General features: G+C 40.3%; 1 protein-coding gene across 2 annotated transcripts; it reads right to left on the bottom strand.

The window, feature by feature from the left end:
• Window positions 1-313: 313 nt before the first annotated feature.
• LOC127004505 (uncharacterized protein KIAA0513-like) lies at window positions 314-15,152 on the bottom strand. Of its 2 annotated transcripts, none has more exons than XM_050872291.1 (10): window positions 14,908-15,152; window positions 13,608-13,894; window positions 13,254-13,436; window positions 12,634-12,745; window positions 11,237-11,365; window positions 9,716-9,820; window positions 2,878-3,047; window positions 2,364-2,550; window positions 1,414-1,642; window positions 314-1,185 (listed from the first exon to the last, which is right to left on the bottom strand). In XM_050872291.1, exons 2-10 carry the CDS (start codon window positions 13,890-13,892, stop codon window positions 1,026-1,028), a joined length of 1,560 nt encoding a protein of 519 aa, XP_050728248.1. In that variant the 5' UTR covers window positions 13,893-13,894; window positions 14,908-15,152; the 3' UTR covers window positions 314-1,025. The 2 variants fall into 2 exon arrangements, with proteins under 2 accessions (XP_050728248.1, XP_050728249.1); XM_050872292.1 differs by having other exon boundaries at window positions 2,878-3,044; window positions 14,908-15,151.
• Window positions 15,153-15,195: the final 43 nt, after the last annotated feature.

Below are 15,195 nucleotides of genomic sequence, written 5' to 3'. Positions count from 1 at the left end.
ATGCCCACAATACTAATCATTATAAAAGTGAAAGTGTTCTCACCTTATATTATCTACCTTGTATGAATAAATATTTATATTGCTTAAAGTTTAAAATTGCATACTGTGAATATTAATCATTGTGTGTTTGTGTGTGTGTGTGTGTATATATATATATATATATATATATATATATATATATATATATATATATATATATATTTATATATATATATATATATATATATATATATATATATATATATATATATATATATATATATATATATATATATATATATATATATATATATATATATATATATATACACACACACACACACACACACACACACACATATCTTAATGCTAGAATAAGATAATATTAATAAAATTGTTTCTTCAGCAAAACACCTGAGGCAATGCAAGCACTGTGTGGGCTGCAGCCAATAAGCAGCTTGGCTCCACAAAGTGAGTGGGAGGCCAACACTGAGGTGCTGCACAGCCTCCCTGGCACGAATGAGGACCCACAAACAAAGGCACACCAACTGATATTTATCCTATAAAATTCACTGATAACAGTGACACAGAAGTACGACAATCATTTTAACAAAAGTGAAATCAGTCAAGGTAGAATTAAATTTTATCACTAAAGCATCATAACCAATACCCATCACAGTTTTTTTCAGTCTGAAAGTTTCACTTTACATCAAATAGGAAAATAAATCAACTTTTATATACACCTTATTTTTAAGAATAATTAAGTGTTATTTACCAAGCTTGTGCTGACTCCTGTCTCACAACAGATGGGAAGCCTCAGGTGAGGCTGATTCATCACAGTCATCAGCCAATGCCGATGGGAAGCAAAGTTCATAGAACCTGCCATGTATTAATATATGTATCAGGAACAATGTGTTTTCTCTTTAGTCACTGAAATGTACACTTTACAACAATGTGCCTTACTCTTGAGGTGCAGCCACGACAAGATGATAAAATAATATTCTTCTTCCTCACTCTGCCTTGTCCCCTGCCAGCCCCTCCTCCCTCTACTGCCACTCCTGCTTGCCACTGTACATGCGCTCCACATTTTCACGCAGCAACTTCACCTGGTCTGGCCGCAGACTGGCGATGGTTACCTGCTTGCGGAGGAATTCATTCACCATCTCCTTGGACAGGCCGAATGCGTGCATATTGCAGGTGAAAGTGCTGCAAGGAAAAGGTGATCCTCAGCAGCCAATACTGAGCCAACAGTGGCATCTAGGTCAGCTACCATGCCTAATCTGTGTATTTCTATGTTGTTTATGAATGGATTTTTACTACCTGCATGTGCTGGAAGACTTATGTTGTTTCAGGGCAAAAAAAGGCAGGTCAAGGAGCTGAAAATAAACAGAAATACAAAAGCTATCCCTCCATCCTCCTATGGCTTTGACTTACCCTAGCTGGCCAAATGTGATGTTTTCTTGATAGTGTAGTTCATCAGTGACTGCCTGTAGCCGGTTACTTTCCACCTCCTCGCGAGTGACCACAGGCCGCAATGAACGTTCACACTGCAGGGCATCAAAGAACGCTGCATTCCAGAAGCGTATGGATCGCCAGATAGGCTGCTGCCGCAGATATGAGTACAAGAACTCCTTAGTGCGGTTCTGGCCCCCTGGTGTATGAGCTGAAAGGACACAAATGGGAGAAGTTTGTAAAATAAAAGGACACCGGCCAAAAGATGAAAATAATGCAGTGAAGAAGAGAAAATTGCCTGTTAGATACTACTCTCCTCATAAAAAATTGGCAGCACTAAAGTATATCAACTATCACTTTGCTTCCAAGGGTATCTCTGCAATGTTTTCAGGCAGGTGAGTAAAAGAGCAAGAATGATTACTACTCTTATACTGAATGATATCACTCTATCATGTCTAAAACATTGCCCATCAAGCTACCTGAAGCTGGTGTGAAAATTTAATGAAATACAAGTTAGGCTACAGCTTTAGACATAAGCCTTTAATAGTTAATGTTTACATCAATTCAACTTGAAGGCACTAAGTATACAAATTGAACACTTCCCTACTTCCTGAGACTAGATCCTCCACAAAACTTAGTATGGGAAATTATGAATTTAGGAAAGAAATTGGGAAAGAAATTAGGAAAGTTAAATTTGAAAAAAGGAATATGAACAGCACTACTAAGAATATTTGACATAGATATAGTTGCCTATCACTTCACCACTTTTCCAGCATTTCTGTTACCTATTATAAACATCACTAGATCCACATCCCTTCACCTTCAGTGTTTTATCTTGTTCTCCACCACCACCACCACCACTACATTACAACCACCATCACCACTATTACAATAAGATCTATTTATACAAATATCATGACTATTCTTACTACCTTCATGGTAGTAAGTGAAGCACATGTTCATGAGACTTTTGGCTGGGGAGAAGTCTTCCGCCTCATTGCACTCGAACAGCATCACAGAGAAGTGCTGGATGAGGGAGAAGAAGCTTGCCTCGGATACACACTTGCAGCATCGCTTGGCATTGATGCAGCGTGCGAACCACAGTCGCCCCTGCTCTGTCTGGAACCCAAGACACTGGTTAATTATATATTTATCTGATTTTATTTTTACAGCAAAGGAAGCAGCTCAAGGGCAAAAATAAATGAGAACAAAAAATTCTGCTACTCACTGCTCCTATGATAGAAAGTATAGACGAGTGGCCAAAAGAGAGGTCAATATTGGCTAATACATCCTCTTTAGATGAATCCAGATCTCCTTCGTACACTCTATCCTTGAATATTTTAATCCTCTCAGTCTTTCACTTTCTTACTGGCATTTTTTTTTTCTGGTTGCCAATCATAGGTCAACCAAGATAATTATAAAAATAAAACAGTGTGAGTGCCTTGCCTGTGCCAGCTCCCCAAAGCGTGCCTTCCTGTCGATGTTGATGACGTGGGGCATTTTGAACACCTCTTCCACAAACTTCCTCATGAACTCCTTTGGCTCATTGAAGTCCTCTGCTTGGCTGTCATATGAGAGGCTGGAGGCCCATGACTGCAGGGATGTCTGGGATCCTACTTGGGAATGACAACAATGGTAACATAATCAGCTGCAATTACCACCCTCCATTTCCCAAACCCCCACCCCCACAATCACTGAGTGACACAACAATTAGCAATTATATCTGCTTCACTCAGATATTATTACTTCTGCTAGTGTTTATTTGCATCTTAAGACTTAACTTTTCATCACTTGTAAAGTGTGGATAAGACCAGTCCCTCAGTTATATTTTATTGCATCTCTTCCAATGCTTGCAAAGCAAAGCCGCCCCCAAAGGATTTACTACACTGAATCAATTTAAAGTGTAATGTCTTAGTAACTGACAGGCACCTTCCTTGAATACAATAGGAAAATATGTGTGACCCTAAGTCAATTGTCGCTTTAAAGAGTGTTTCATTCTGTTCTTAATCTGAATGCATCATACCAATTAATACCAATGCCAGCACTGCTCTGTTTTAGCCCCCAAAATAAACATGACCATGACTCCTATTCTTGCTCGATCATAAGCACATGCAGATCAGCTGGTAACACTTTCACTTTGTTACCTACCGAACTCTATGTTTCATTCATGTGCAATGGTATTATTCTGACAATTCATATGTGTAATCTATGATTTTTCATCTATGTACATGTGTGTAAAGATTCCTCATGTATTATGAAAAGTGCTACAAGAAAGTTTGACACAATTCTCAAAAGCAAAACATTCTGGAGATTTAGATGAGGCATAAGGAATATAATGAACATAGAAACATCATTCTCATTCAGCTTGTAAAAGTGGCAAGAAAGGCAAAACGTTATGATGCTAGAAGGCAAGAAGCATGTTTGGGTGATTCCTGCCCTCATCACTTCTATCATCACCATCCTCCAGCTTACCTTCCTCTCACACCACTGATATGCAAAGGAAAACTATGCATGGATCAAAGTGAATGCTGGATCTAGTGTTTCTTTCCTAGGACAAAACTATGGTAATGTAGCATGCTCACCCTATAAGGAAAAACATATTCCCAAACCTCAGACCAAGCAAATTCTGACCAAAGGTAGACTGGCTTAATAGACAATGAACACTGAGACTATTTATAAAACAGGCCAGTCTGAAGCCTGTCTGCCAGGGTGTAGGCAATGCGTCAAACACTGAGGACCAGCACTTTGAGGCTTTTCTCACTGGCAAAGGTGAGATCAACTGAAATGGGTGTTACGTAAGGAAATCCCAAGACAGTCACATAATTCAAATATTACCATATTCTTTTCCTTTCAGCAAATAGAAAATATTACAGCTTTTGCTAAAAAAAAAAAAAAAAAAAAAAAAAAAAAAAGAAGTTATATTTTCTGAGCTGACCAGAAGCAAACTGACTGTTCAGTGAACTATGTCCAGCTCATGCCTGATTTTCAAAGTTAAAAATGCCTTAGGAGTTTGTATCATACTCAGCATGCAACTCAGCCAAACAAAGATGTCACACAAGTCTATAGCAGTAATAAAGACATATACCTAGAGTTACTACTACATTGTTATTCATGTATATGCCATATACAACATATTCCAGTTCTCTTTGATAAATATGTTGATACCTGATTCAAGTGTCATCATAATAACTAATAAAATATTTTTATATTTAGTGCTACTGTAATGCCCAAATTTATCATTACTGTAAAGTTCCTATAATGCAGAATATTAGAATGTATTTGTAAATACGGTAATATGGTGCAATTACGAATACATTGTCAATGAATACGCTAGTATCAGCACTGCCATCATCAAGATGCTGTTCCTTGGATGACAAGGGTTGGGAGGGCAAAGCTTTAAACATTCACTGCAATGTTTGTTCTGTTAACAAAGTAAGCCCCAGGAAAACAACCTGAAGTAGCTTAATTAGCTCTGCTCTAAGGCACCATGGAGTTCACACCCTTCATTCAGTTCATTACACTATATATATTATCAAACACTAACTTTTAATGAACTAACTCAAATTACAGCATTTTAAGGGCCATCAAGGCCTCAAAGGAAATACTTGGGAAATACTTGGCAATATTATATATAATATGAGTTTATACAACTTTATTAGCCCAATTTATTCTTATTTAAGAATCATAAAAAAATCCTTCATGCTCAGCTAGTGTAGTGTTTCTCTGTTATGTACTTTACCCGGTAAGTATTTTCCTTTTTTTTTTTTTTGCTTATTTTTTGTATGTTGCTTTGCATGCCCAGGCCATAACAATAAAAAAAGATAAAATGTTTCAGATGGACGAAGTACATATGTAGTCTAAAGTCATGTGACTGCCTTCGGGCTGTAAATATCTGAAGATAGTTGTGCAAGATGTATGTGAGTGTGACATTGAAAATGACACCATTAAAAGTACAGAACTTGCCAGTCTGAGTGAAAATTGGTGTGCTTAAAATCCATGTATGTTTCACCGTTAAAATGGCAGGCACAGAAATGCAGTCTAACGAAAACTCCAGATGGGAATTGATGCCCTCCAGTCTATTTCAGCTGACTAAGGCTTCAGTGGGAGGGAGACAAAGGCATGAGAATCACATATGAATGAACAGTATATAAAGCAGGCAGGTGGCCACACAGAGGTGGGGATGGGGTGTCCCCTTCTTACCTGACAGGCCCTCTACCAGCAGAAACAATAATGTATCATTAATATTATTACAGAGGACACACTCACAACTTCACAAGCTATGGAAACACATCAGAGGCTAAACAAAATAAAGCTAAATAATACTTGTGACAAGTTTTCGGTATATCTTGGGTGTAAAGAAATAGCTTCTCATATGTCACTTATAAATCATCTCTTAGACAAAGTAAAGATATTTTATACAACTCTACAAAAAAAGAAACATGATGTGGATTCAGTCCCAGATGTTCACCAGGACACAAGTGATGTTCCTACAGACAACAGGGAGCAACAGGTGATTCACAGTTCACATCCTCTCACACCAGCCACCACACAACACAACAACAACCAGCCAGGGACACACAAAGCAGGACAGGGGAGGGGACCCAGCCATGCCCAGTGACACACTCTAGAGGAAAGGCAGAGGAAAAAAATCTACCTCTCTGTATTTTACCAACGCAGTTGAAATCCATAAACACATCATTTATTTATGTTATCATTCAAGTATACATAAACAAGATGTTATAGCTTATGTGTAAACTGGTGGCAAAAAACAGCAAAAAACAATAATATATAAATAGCTTCTTTCATCTCCTTTTTCACATACCTGATGACACAGAGACCTTCCTATAAGCCTTCTTTGAGGATAAAGGAGAAGAAAAGAAATAAAGAGCAAGAATAACAAGTCAATAAAATCTAATAAAAAAATCCAAGAGATGAAAGAAAATAAGGAGGAAAGAACTTTAACAGGTACCTGCCTTAATTAGTAATACTACAAAATAGCCATAGATACAGAAAATACTCCTACACTATCTATCTATCTATATCTCCGATGCCCTGCTCCTGTTCGGGATCTTCCCTTCAGGGGGTGGCTGCGGCAGAAGTGTCTCCATCTCTCCCTGTTCTGGCACTCCCTCTCAGTACACTCAATCCTGCCACTCCTACACTACTCTTAATAATTGACAAGACAATGCTACATGTGATATTCCTAGCATCTCTCTCTCTCTCTCTCTCTCATGCAAGCACGCACACATGCATACATCAATGCCTGTATGTGTGTGCGTGTGCACACACACACACACACACACACACACACACACACATCATGAGCATAATCCCAGGACCTGTAAAATTACAACTAGGTAAATACACACACACACACACACACACACACAGACAGACACACACACACACACATACACACATGCTTTCCTTTCCCTTACTTCCTATAATTTATTTTTTCTCAAATATTCAGAAATAAGCTTAATCTTAAGTAATCAATACAAACATGAGGAACTCTGAAAACTGTGCAAGTAGAGGGCAGCACTGTGCCTGTCTGCTCCTCAGGCTGGAGCAGAGGGAAAGGTAATATTTCTCTGTTGCTGTTCTAAAATAGCTGTGAGACAGAGTATCAAAATATTTCATAAACATAATGCAATATTTTTACATGAGAAAATAGCAGAGAAGAAAATATTTCTCATTATGTTATATTTCTTGCAAAAAGAAGCCATTGTAGGGAAAACTAGCATTTTCTTTTCATTGTTCTTTCAACAAGTTTATGTAAATCTGAGTAAGATCAGGCTTCCAATGATCTGTGATTCATGCTAATGCATTAATGAAGTTCATGTTTCAACTGTCAGCTTTTTTTTTGACAAATATAAGTCTAGAATAAATGCTAGCATGTAGTATTCCAGACACCATCTGTCAGGCGAGAGCTCCTAATGGAACACTGACAGAGGGGCAATGATGCTGTTATTGCAAACTGCCCTCCTACAGATGTTAATATCTTGACTGAGGAAATAGCTGCTGCCTTGGTAACAAGCAGCTGCCTCCCCACCAGTGTTCTCGATGAATAAACAACATTAGCTGTTCTTGCCAGATGGATGGAGTCAGGAATGTTACGTGCCAACATATATATTCAAAATTGTTTTTTGCCCAAAACAAAGTTGACACTGGTGAAACATGAGCTTAGTTACTACAATAATGTGGAGCAGACATAACTGGAAGCCTGATTTCACTCACTTTTGCATCAACTTGATAAAAGATGGTCAGGAGAAACTGGAGAACTTTCCCTACAATGGTTTTGTTTTGCAGAAAATACAATGTGAGTGACACTTTTTTTTTGTTATATTCTCATAAAAAAATCAATTATTTTAGTGAAATATTATAGTACTGTGCCTCACAGTTCATTTAGAGAAGCAAAGAAAAGTACTGCCTGTTTCTCTGCTTTGGTCATAAGAACAGGGTACAGTGCTGTCCTTCACTTACACAGTTTGGAAAGTTTCCAGCTATTCAACACTACACACATACACACAGGAAAACACACACACACACACACACACACACACTTTTTTTTTTTTTTTTTTTTTACAACAAAGGAGGCAGCTCAAGGGCATAAAAAATAATAAATAAATAATAAAAAAAGCCCGCTACTCGCTGCTCCTAAAAAAGAAACAAAAGAGGTGTCCAAAAGCAAGGTCAAATTCGGGAGGAGAGATGTCCTGATACCCTCCTCTTGAAAGAGTTCAAGTCGTAGGCAGGAGGAAATACAGATGAAGGAAGATTGTTCCAGAGTTTACCAGCGTGTGGGATGAAAGAGTGAAGATGCTGGTTAACTCTTGCATAAGGGGTTTGGACAGTATAGGGATGAGCATGAGTAGAAAGTCGTGTGCAGCAGGGCCGCGGGAGTGGGGGAGGAATGCAGTTAGCAAGTTCAGAAGAGCAGTCAGCGTGGAAATATCGATAGAAGATAGAAAGAGAGGCAACATCGCGGCGTAATTTAAGAGGTAGAAGACTATCAGTATGAGGAGGAGAGCTGATGAGACAAAGAGCCTTAGCCTCCACTCTGTCCAGAAGAACTGTGTGAGTGGAGCCCCCCCACACATGAGATGCATACTCCATGAGGGCGGACAAGGCCCCTGTATATGGACAGCAACTGTGCGGGGGAGAAGAACTGGCGGAGACGGTACAGAACGCCCAGCCTCGAGGAAGCTGATTTAGTAAGAGATGAGATATGAAGTTTCCAGTTGAGATTTTGAGTTAAGGATAGACCAAGGATGTTTAGTGTTGAGGAAGGTGATAGCTGGGTGTTGTCAAAGAATAGGGGATAGTTGTTTGGAAGATTGTGTCGAGTGGATAGGTGGAGAAACTGTGTTTTTGAGGCGTTGAAGGACACCAGGTTCCTCTTGCCCCAATCGGAAATAATAGTAAGGTCTGAGGCTAAGCGTTCTTCAGCCTCCAGCCTTGAGTCGTTAAGTTCCTGTAGGGTGGGTCTTCTATTAAAAGAAGTTGAGTAATGCAGAGTGGAATCATTGGCGTAGGAATAGATAAGACAGTTCGTTTTGGAAAGAAGATCATCAATGAACAACAGAAAGAGAGTGGGAGATAGGACAGAACCCTGTGGGACACCACTGTTAATAGATTTAGGGGAAGAACAGTGACCGTCTACCACAGTAGAAATAGAACGGTCAGAAAGGAAACTGGAGATAAAGGTACAGAGAGAAGGATAGAAACCGTAGGAGGGTAGTTTGGAAAGCAAAGATTTGTGCCAGACCCTATCAAAAGCTTTTGATATGTCCAGCGCAATAGCAAAGGTTTCACTGAAACGGCTAAGAGAGGATGACCAAGAGTCAGTTAAGAAGGCTAGGAGATCACCAGTAGAACGCCCCTTGCGGAACCCATACTGGCGATCAGATAGAAGGTCAGAAGGGGAAAGGTGCTTTTGAATCTTCCGGTTAAGGATTGATTCAAAAGCTTTAGATAGACAAGAAAGTAAAGCTATAGGACGGTAGTTTGAGGGATTGGAACGGTCACCCTTCTTAGGCACAGGCTGTATGAAGGCATACTTCCAGCAGGAAGGAAAGGTAGATGTTGACAGGCAGAGGCGAAAGAATTTGACCAGGCAGGGTGACAGCACGGAGGCACAGTTTTTAAGAACAATAGGAGGCACTCCTATTGTTAAACTTAAACACTAGTATACACTCACATGTGCCCATATGCATATCAGCACATAAGCACACACACACACACACACACACATGTGTTTCAAACCTGCAAAAGGAACACACACCTGATCTAATCCATAGTTTCTTGTGAGGGTCCGAGTCCGTGGAGTCCATACTCGTGGAATGTCCGAGGCCCTCCCCATCACTGGGTGTGCCGCTGCTGATAATGTCTGGGGAAAAGAGAGGCATGAGCATGTGACTCCCTGTGGGAAGAATGCATGGATGCAGACCAACATCATGGTAGAAAAGAAAGGAGCCTGAAAACTGCTAATCAATGAAGGGATAGTGACTTGTAGAAATATTTGCTTCATGAAAGTGTATTACACACACCCATGCCCCCCATCCTCTTATTAACATTAATTACAACACTGATCACCTTTCTAACCTACATCATATATGCTAATAATGTAACATAATCAACTTCATATACACTTACTATGGATATCCTCCGATGAAAAATTACCTTTGGTCTGAAGGATGATGGCAATTATTTAAAATATGTCATCTTACTTTTCCTGGGTATTACTTTAAAAGGGCTGGCTATGAAAGAAGTTTGCAGCCACTCCTCCCTAAGCGTCCAAGCCCTACAATTTGTGTCATCTGTACTGGTAATTTCTGGCATAGATTCTTTGCAGACAGCAATGTCTGTTTCTCTTAGCTCAATCATCTCCATGCAAAAAATCTCTTTCCCTAACACTAATCCATACCAGAATATTCGCCTGAGGAGTCCATCTGTTCAGTTTTCAGCAAGGTAATCCTCAAGTTATGGGTGCCACAGACTGAGCTGGGGTGGTGTTCACTGCTGGGGTGAGTGGTTGGAACAGGTGTGTGACCTAACTCTGCACCAGCTGGTGAGTCTCATAGCTGAACACCTGTATCCACCTCACAGCTGTTGGCTTGCTCTTACATTCTACTAGCTAAAATTTTTCTGCTTTAAAGTTACAGGGTTCTATTGATTTGTTAAACTGATTACTCGAAAAAATTGAGCTGAAGTATGAAACAGAATTTTTGTGAAAGTAATGTTTATCAATCAAAACTTTTGACATGTCCCTTACTATCATGATATGAGGAATGTTTGACAATTCCAACACATTATTACAGTTAGAACTCATATCAGAAAAAAAGCTCCTCAGGAAAAAAATTGAGGAACTTCACTCAATTTTTCAATAGTAGTTATTTTTTTTTCCAAACAGAATGAATTGTAGTGGTACATTGGGATTCACACACATACCTTGTTTCATTACAATATGGAATGAGAAGAAACTTTTAAATGACACATCTTGAAAACACTTGACTAAAGAGAACATTAGTGTTATTTGCATCACCATTATAATGTGAGGAAAATTTGATAGTGGACTAGAAATAACACTGACCACTTCACGCACACATTCACATCTCTATCAGTGACAGTAAGGATAAGGGTTACTGCACATACAACTTTTATATGCACTGCTATTCAAGAAACTCTAGAATTTGTTTTATTGGAGCCAAACTAAGACTTTCTTCCAGTGGACACTGGATACTGAAGTTGTCAATGAACATAAACCTAGAAAATGGTTTGTAATTCTTAGTATAAGTGGCCTCACCTGGCTTGTACTTCAGCTTATCATAGGGATCTGGTCCTGTGGCATAGAGGGAGTGCATGGAGTTGAAGGAGCGTGAGGAGAGGCCGGTGCTGGCCCCCTCCACAACATCCTTAGTCTCATCCACACCATCTGAAAAGGGACAATACATCAGACTTTCTTATACTTGTTGCTGAATGTGTGTGTGTGTGTGTGTGTGTGTGTATGTATTTACCTAGTTGTATTTACATAGTTGTAGTTTTACAGGGCCTGGGCTTACGCTCGTGTGGTCCTGTTTCCGTATCTGTATTTGTCCAACTTTTCCTGTGTGTGTATGTATGTGTGTATGTGTGTGTGTGTGTGTGTGTGTGTGTGTGTGTATTAGTATTAGCATCAAACACACCCCAAGTAGCCTTAAATACTCCTTCTTTAGGGCTGAATTCCCAGATGAAAATGTCTAAAACGAGAAAGTTGAATAAAAATTAGCCTCTTGACCTTGCACGTCGGAAATGGCTGCCCAGTTGTCCAAGTGTGCAGTGTTCACCATCGTTAAAGTGAAATTTCTTTGGAGGCAGTGTTGTCTTACTTCATGGCTGACATGCATGCCTTTTCCCATTAATGTAAATCTCTGACACGTGTGGGCACTGGTAGCACAATGATACTACTTATTGTGAAGCGAAAAAACTGAAATAGACCACAAGGGCTTGGAACATCAAGCTACAGCCACTATCCTAAACACAGCTGAGAGGAGACTGAAGCAGAAACTGGTTCTCACTGGCAGCTGCCTTCACATAATTGCTGCTAATTAGAGTCATATGTTCTCACTCATGGCTATACCCATACCATTAACAGCAATTACATAAAAAGTATACCGTACATAAATAAATAAATAAATAAATAAATAAATAAATACTCAATTCACCATTTGATAAAGAATTCCAATGATGTGGGTTAATAAGGTGACAAGGTACACAGTAACAAGTAAGTATGTAAGGATATGATAAAAAACAAGCTAAATATGAGACTGATGAAAGAGTGAGGATTAAGAGAGGGAGAGAAAAGGAAAAAAGGAGGAAGAAATGAAGGAAGGGATAAGAAGGATGAAGGAAGAGAAAAGGAGAGGAATGAGGGAAGAATATGGAGGAATGGGAGATAACATAAAATAGTGATGAAGACAAGCTTAGGGGTGGTAGGAAAGATAAACATGAGCACAAAACATACATATCACATAATTCAAAGCAAAGACTATAATAAAAAGAAAGGATGGAAGCATGACGATGTGAAAGAAAAGGAAAAGGGTAAGGATGAGGAAAACAGGGCAGGGTGAGAGCATGAATAAAACTTCAGTGAGTAGAATACAGTGGACATCATTGTAGGGGAATGGGTGAAAAAATAACTGAAGACTGTTATGGGTTACACACCTTCCCTCTTCTCATCTACACACTCCACATTAATGGCACATGGTTTGACGCCATTCGCTGCGCCTGGGGACCCCTCACCCGCCTCCCCACTCAAGGTGCGGATGGCTAGTTGCTGCAGGAGAGGGCAGATGACTATTGTTATTAATATTCCCTTAATCTTATCATTTTTCAGTGCTTCCTGCCTTTTTTTTCTTTCAGGGTACTAGCATATTACTTTGCTGATTATATACACCTCTTAATTTGTCATATTCTTCTCTGACAAACAACATATTTCATGTAAACAAAATAGAATACCTTTCCTATGCTAAGATGAAAATTAAGTTAGGTATCCATTACATTTTTTCCACCCATGAATTCAGCATATATAGTCTAGTATATTACTTTGTGAAAATATGGGTGGCAAGATGCCTAAAAAAAGAGTCCAAAATTGCAAAGTATGAAACAATCAAGTATTTTGAAATGCATATTATATAACATCTTACCTATGGATTTCCAAAATTAGGAGAAATAAACTATGAACTAGCAAAGTGTGAGGATGGATTGTAACTGTTGGCAATAGAAAAAGAATCAGGTGGCTAGCTATAATACAATATGTCACATCTAAAAAGAGTAGCTCTTACCTTGTAGTCAACGAGCTTCTTTGGAATGGCCTGGTTGAAGTTGTTGAGGTGGAAGCGGAAGCCGGTCTTGGGAGAGTCCGGTGTGTTGGTGGGCAGCGTGGATGGCTCTGAGGATGACTCTGACTGCATTAGCTCCTCCAGGGTTGGCCGCAGTTCACGAAGATTCTCCAACTTGAAGGTCTCCTGAAGATAAACAAGGAAAAAGGGACACATTCTGATTAGAGTCTCTGCCCTAATGAACTTAAGAATAAAAGCTTGATGGAACAGAAAACTAATAGTAAGAAAAAGATAGACAAAATATATATGAAAAGCAAAAACAAAATCATCAATAATGGCAATCTTCCGCCAATTCACCTTGATCATCTCTTTCATAGTGGGCGACCGGTGGCTTTCCTCAGGGCTGGGAGGGAGCTGAAGGGGTGGGGTGCTGGGGGGCTTCTCAGGGACGGCTGGAATAGGGGGTGGTGGAGGGGAGCGCTCAGAGGAGGCATTGGAGTTCCCAGATGCAACGGAGAAGACGGAGAGGCGGGAGGAGATGTTCGAGGAGAGGCCTGAGAGGAGGTCATTGGAAGTGTGTAGGGCTGACCTGAGGCGGGTACGCAAGTAGCCCCCACCTGCTCCATTAGTGGTGGCTGTCATGGCTGCAAGGAGGGAGAAACAGGTATGAGGAAGTGTAGTTAAAGGAGGAAGAGACTAAGTGGTATAAAGTTGCATGCCACCCATTCACGATGTCCCTTCTTCATGTATGACCACCATGAGCCTTTAAGCCTTAAACAGTACAAACCACTGCAAGCTTGACATCCTCCTGCAGCAACACCAATACCTTACACTCTATGAAGTAGCCATGCCAAAGGAAACGACTAAATGTCCAAAGTTATGAAGAAATGTTTAAAGATCACTGGTTAAAAAAAAACTATACTAGCAGTTTCCTTCTTTGAATTTGCTTGTTGAAGGGGGGGGGGGGGTGTATTTTCCATTCTTGAAGTACATGAGAAGTTAATCAATTCAGAAATGTACGGTAAATCTATTTCCTAACAATCTGCAGAGGATTCAAACCCGGGTCCCTGAGATAAGGCGGCGACATTCCACTCTTCTCAATAAGGTATGGAGGCAGGGGGTCAAACAGAGCACTTGGAGCCATTAAAGGTGTATTCGTCTATGCTAATAGTAAAATAGATAGGTCTCTTGTGGATTAGGGATAGGAATCTTGAGTACTTTCCATGAGGTAACCCACAAATCAGTGCAGTGCAAAACAAACTAAAGTGGGTGGTAATTCTGGGCAACAGCTAAGGACATAACTGCTAAAGAAATAAACTAAAATTAATATTTATTCACTGTATTCAAAGCTTAATAATTGTTGACTCTGTAGGCCAAACAATTAGTCCCCGATTAATGAGGGACACGAGCCGGGTGTGTCCTTGCCACCAGGGCACCAACACCTGTCTTGGGGGGGGGGCGGAAACAGTGCCTACCCGCCCCCACCCCCACACACACACAGGCACGTTATCAGCGGGAAGGCTCGAGAAGGGAAGAGGAGAGGGAGGAAGAGCTCGGGAGGGGAAGAGTTGGGGAGGGGGAGGAAGTGTTCGGGAGGGGAAGAGGAGGGGGAGGAAGGGCTGGTGGGGAGGACTGAGGGATGTGATGAGTTACTTACCTAATGGAGTCTCGCTTTAAAGAAACTGGCGAGAGAAAGCTTCAGGCACCACAGTTCACACCTCCGTTAATGCTTTCAACCCATATTATCAGACTGGTGGGGAGGGGAGAGGTTAACATAGGGAACACAGGTGAGGGTAGCGGCGCGGCGGGTGGCACTGGCTGGCCCTGCGGGTGTCGCCACAGCTGACAGGAGAGTGCCGCGTCGCCGCCGCTGCCGCTTGAGAGTGAGAAGGATGTTTCGTAAAGGAAGTCAAATAAATAGTCTCTGTTTTATCTTGTGTCTTGG

Source organism: Eriocheir sinensis, chromosome 28, assembly GCF_024679095.1.
Source record: "Eriocheir sinensis breed Jianghai 21 chromosome 28, ASM2467909v1, whole genome shotgun sequence".
In the NCBI taxonomy this organism is placed as follows: Eukaryota; Metazoa; Arthropoda; class Malacostraca; order Decapoda; family Varunidae; genus Eriocheir; species Eriocheir sinensis.
This window is presented reverse-complemented; position numbering and strand designations above follow the sequence as displayed.

Excerpts from the sequence above, each read along its gene's own strand:
- LOC127004505 (XM_050872291.1), bottom strand. The coding sequence starts at position 13,892 with ATGACAGCCACCACTAATGGAGCAGGTGGGGGCTACTTGCGTACCCGC. Across the intron at positions 11,366-12,633 it reads TGTAGATGAGAAGAGGGAAG|ATGGTGTGGATGAGACTAAG; the intron begins GTGTGTAACCCA and ends GTCCCTTTTCAG. Across the intron at positions 9,821-11,236 it reads TAAGCTGAAGTACAAGCCAG|ACATTATCAGCAGCGGCACA; the intron begins GTGAGGCCACTT and ends TCTTTTCCCCAG.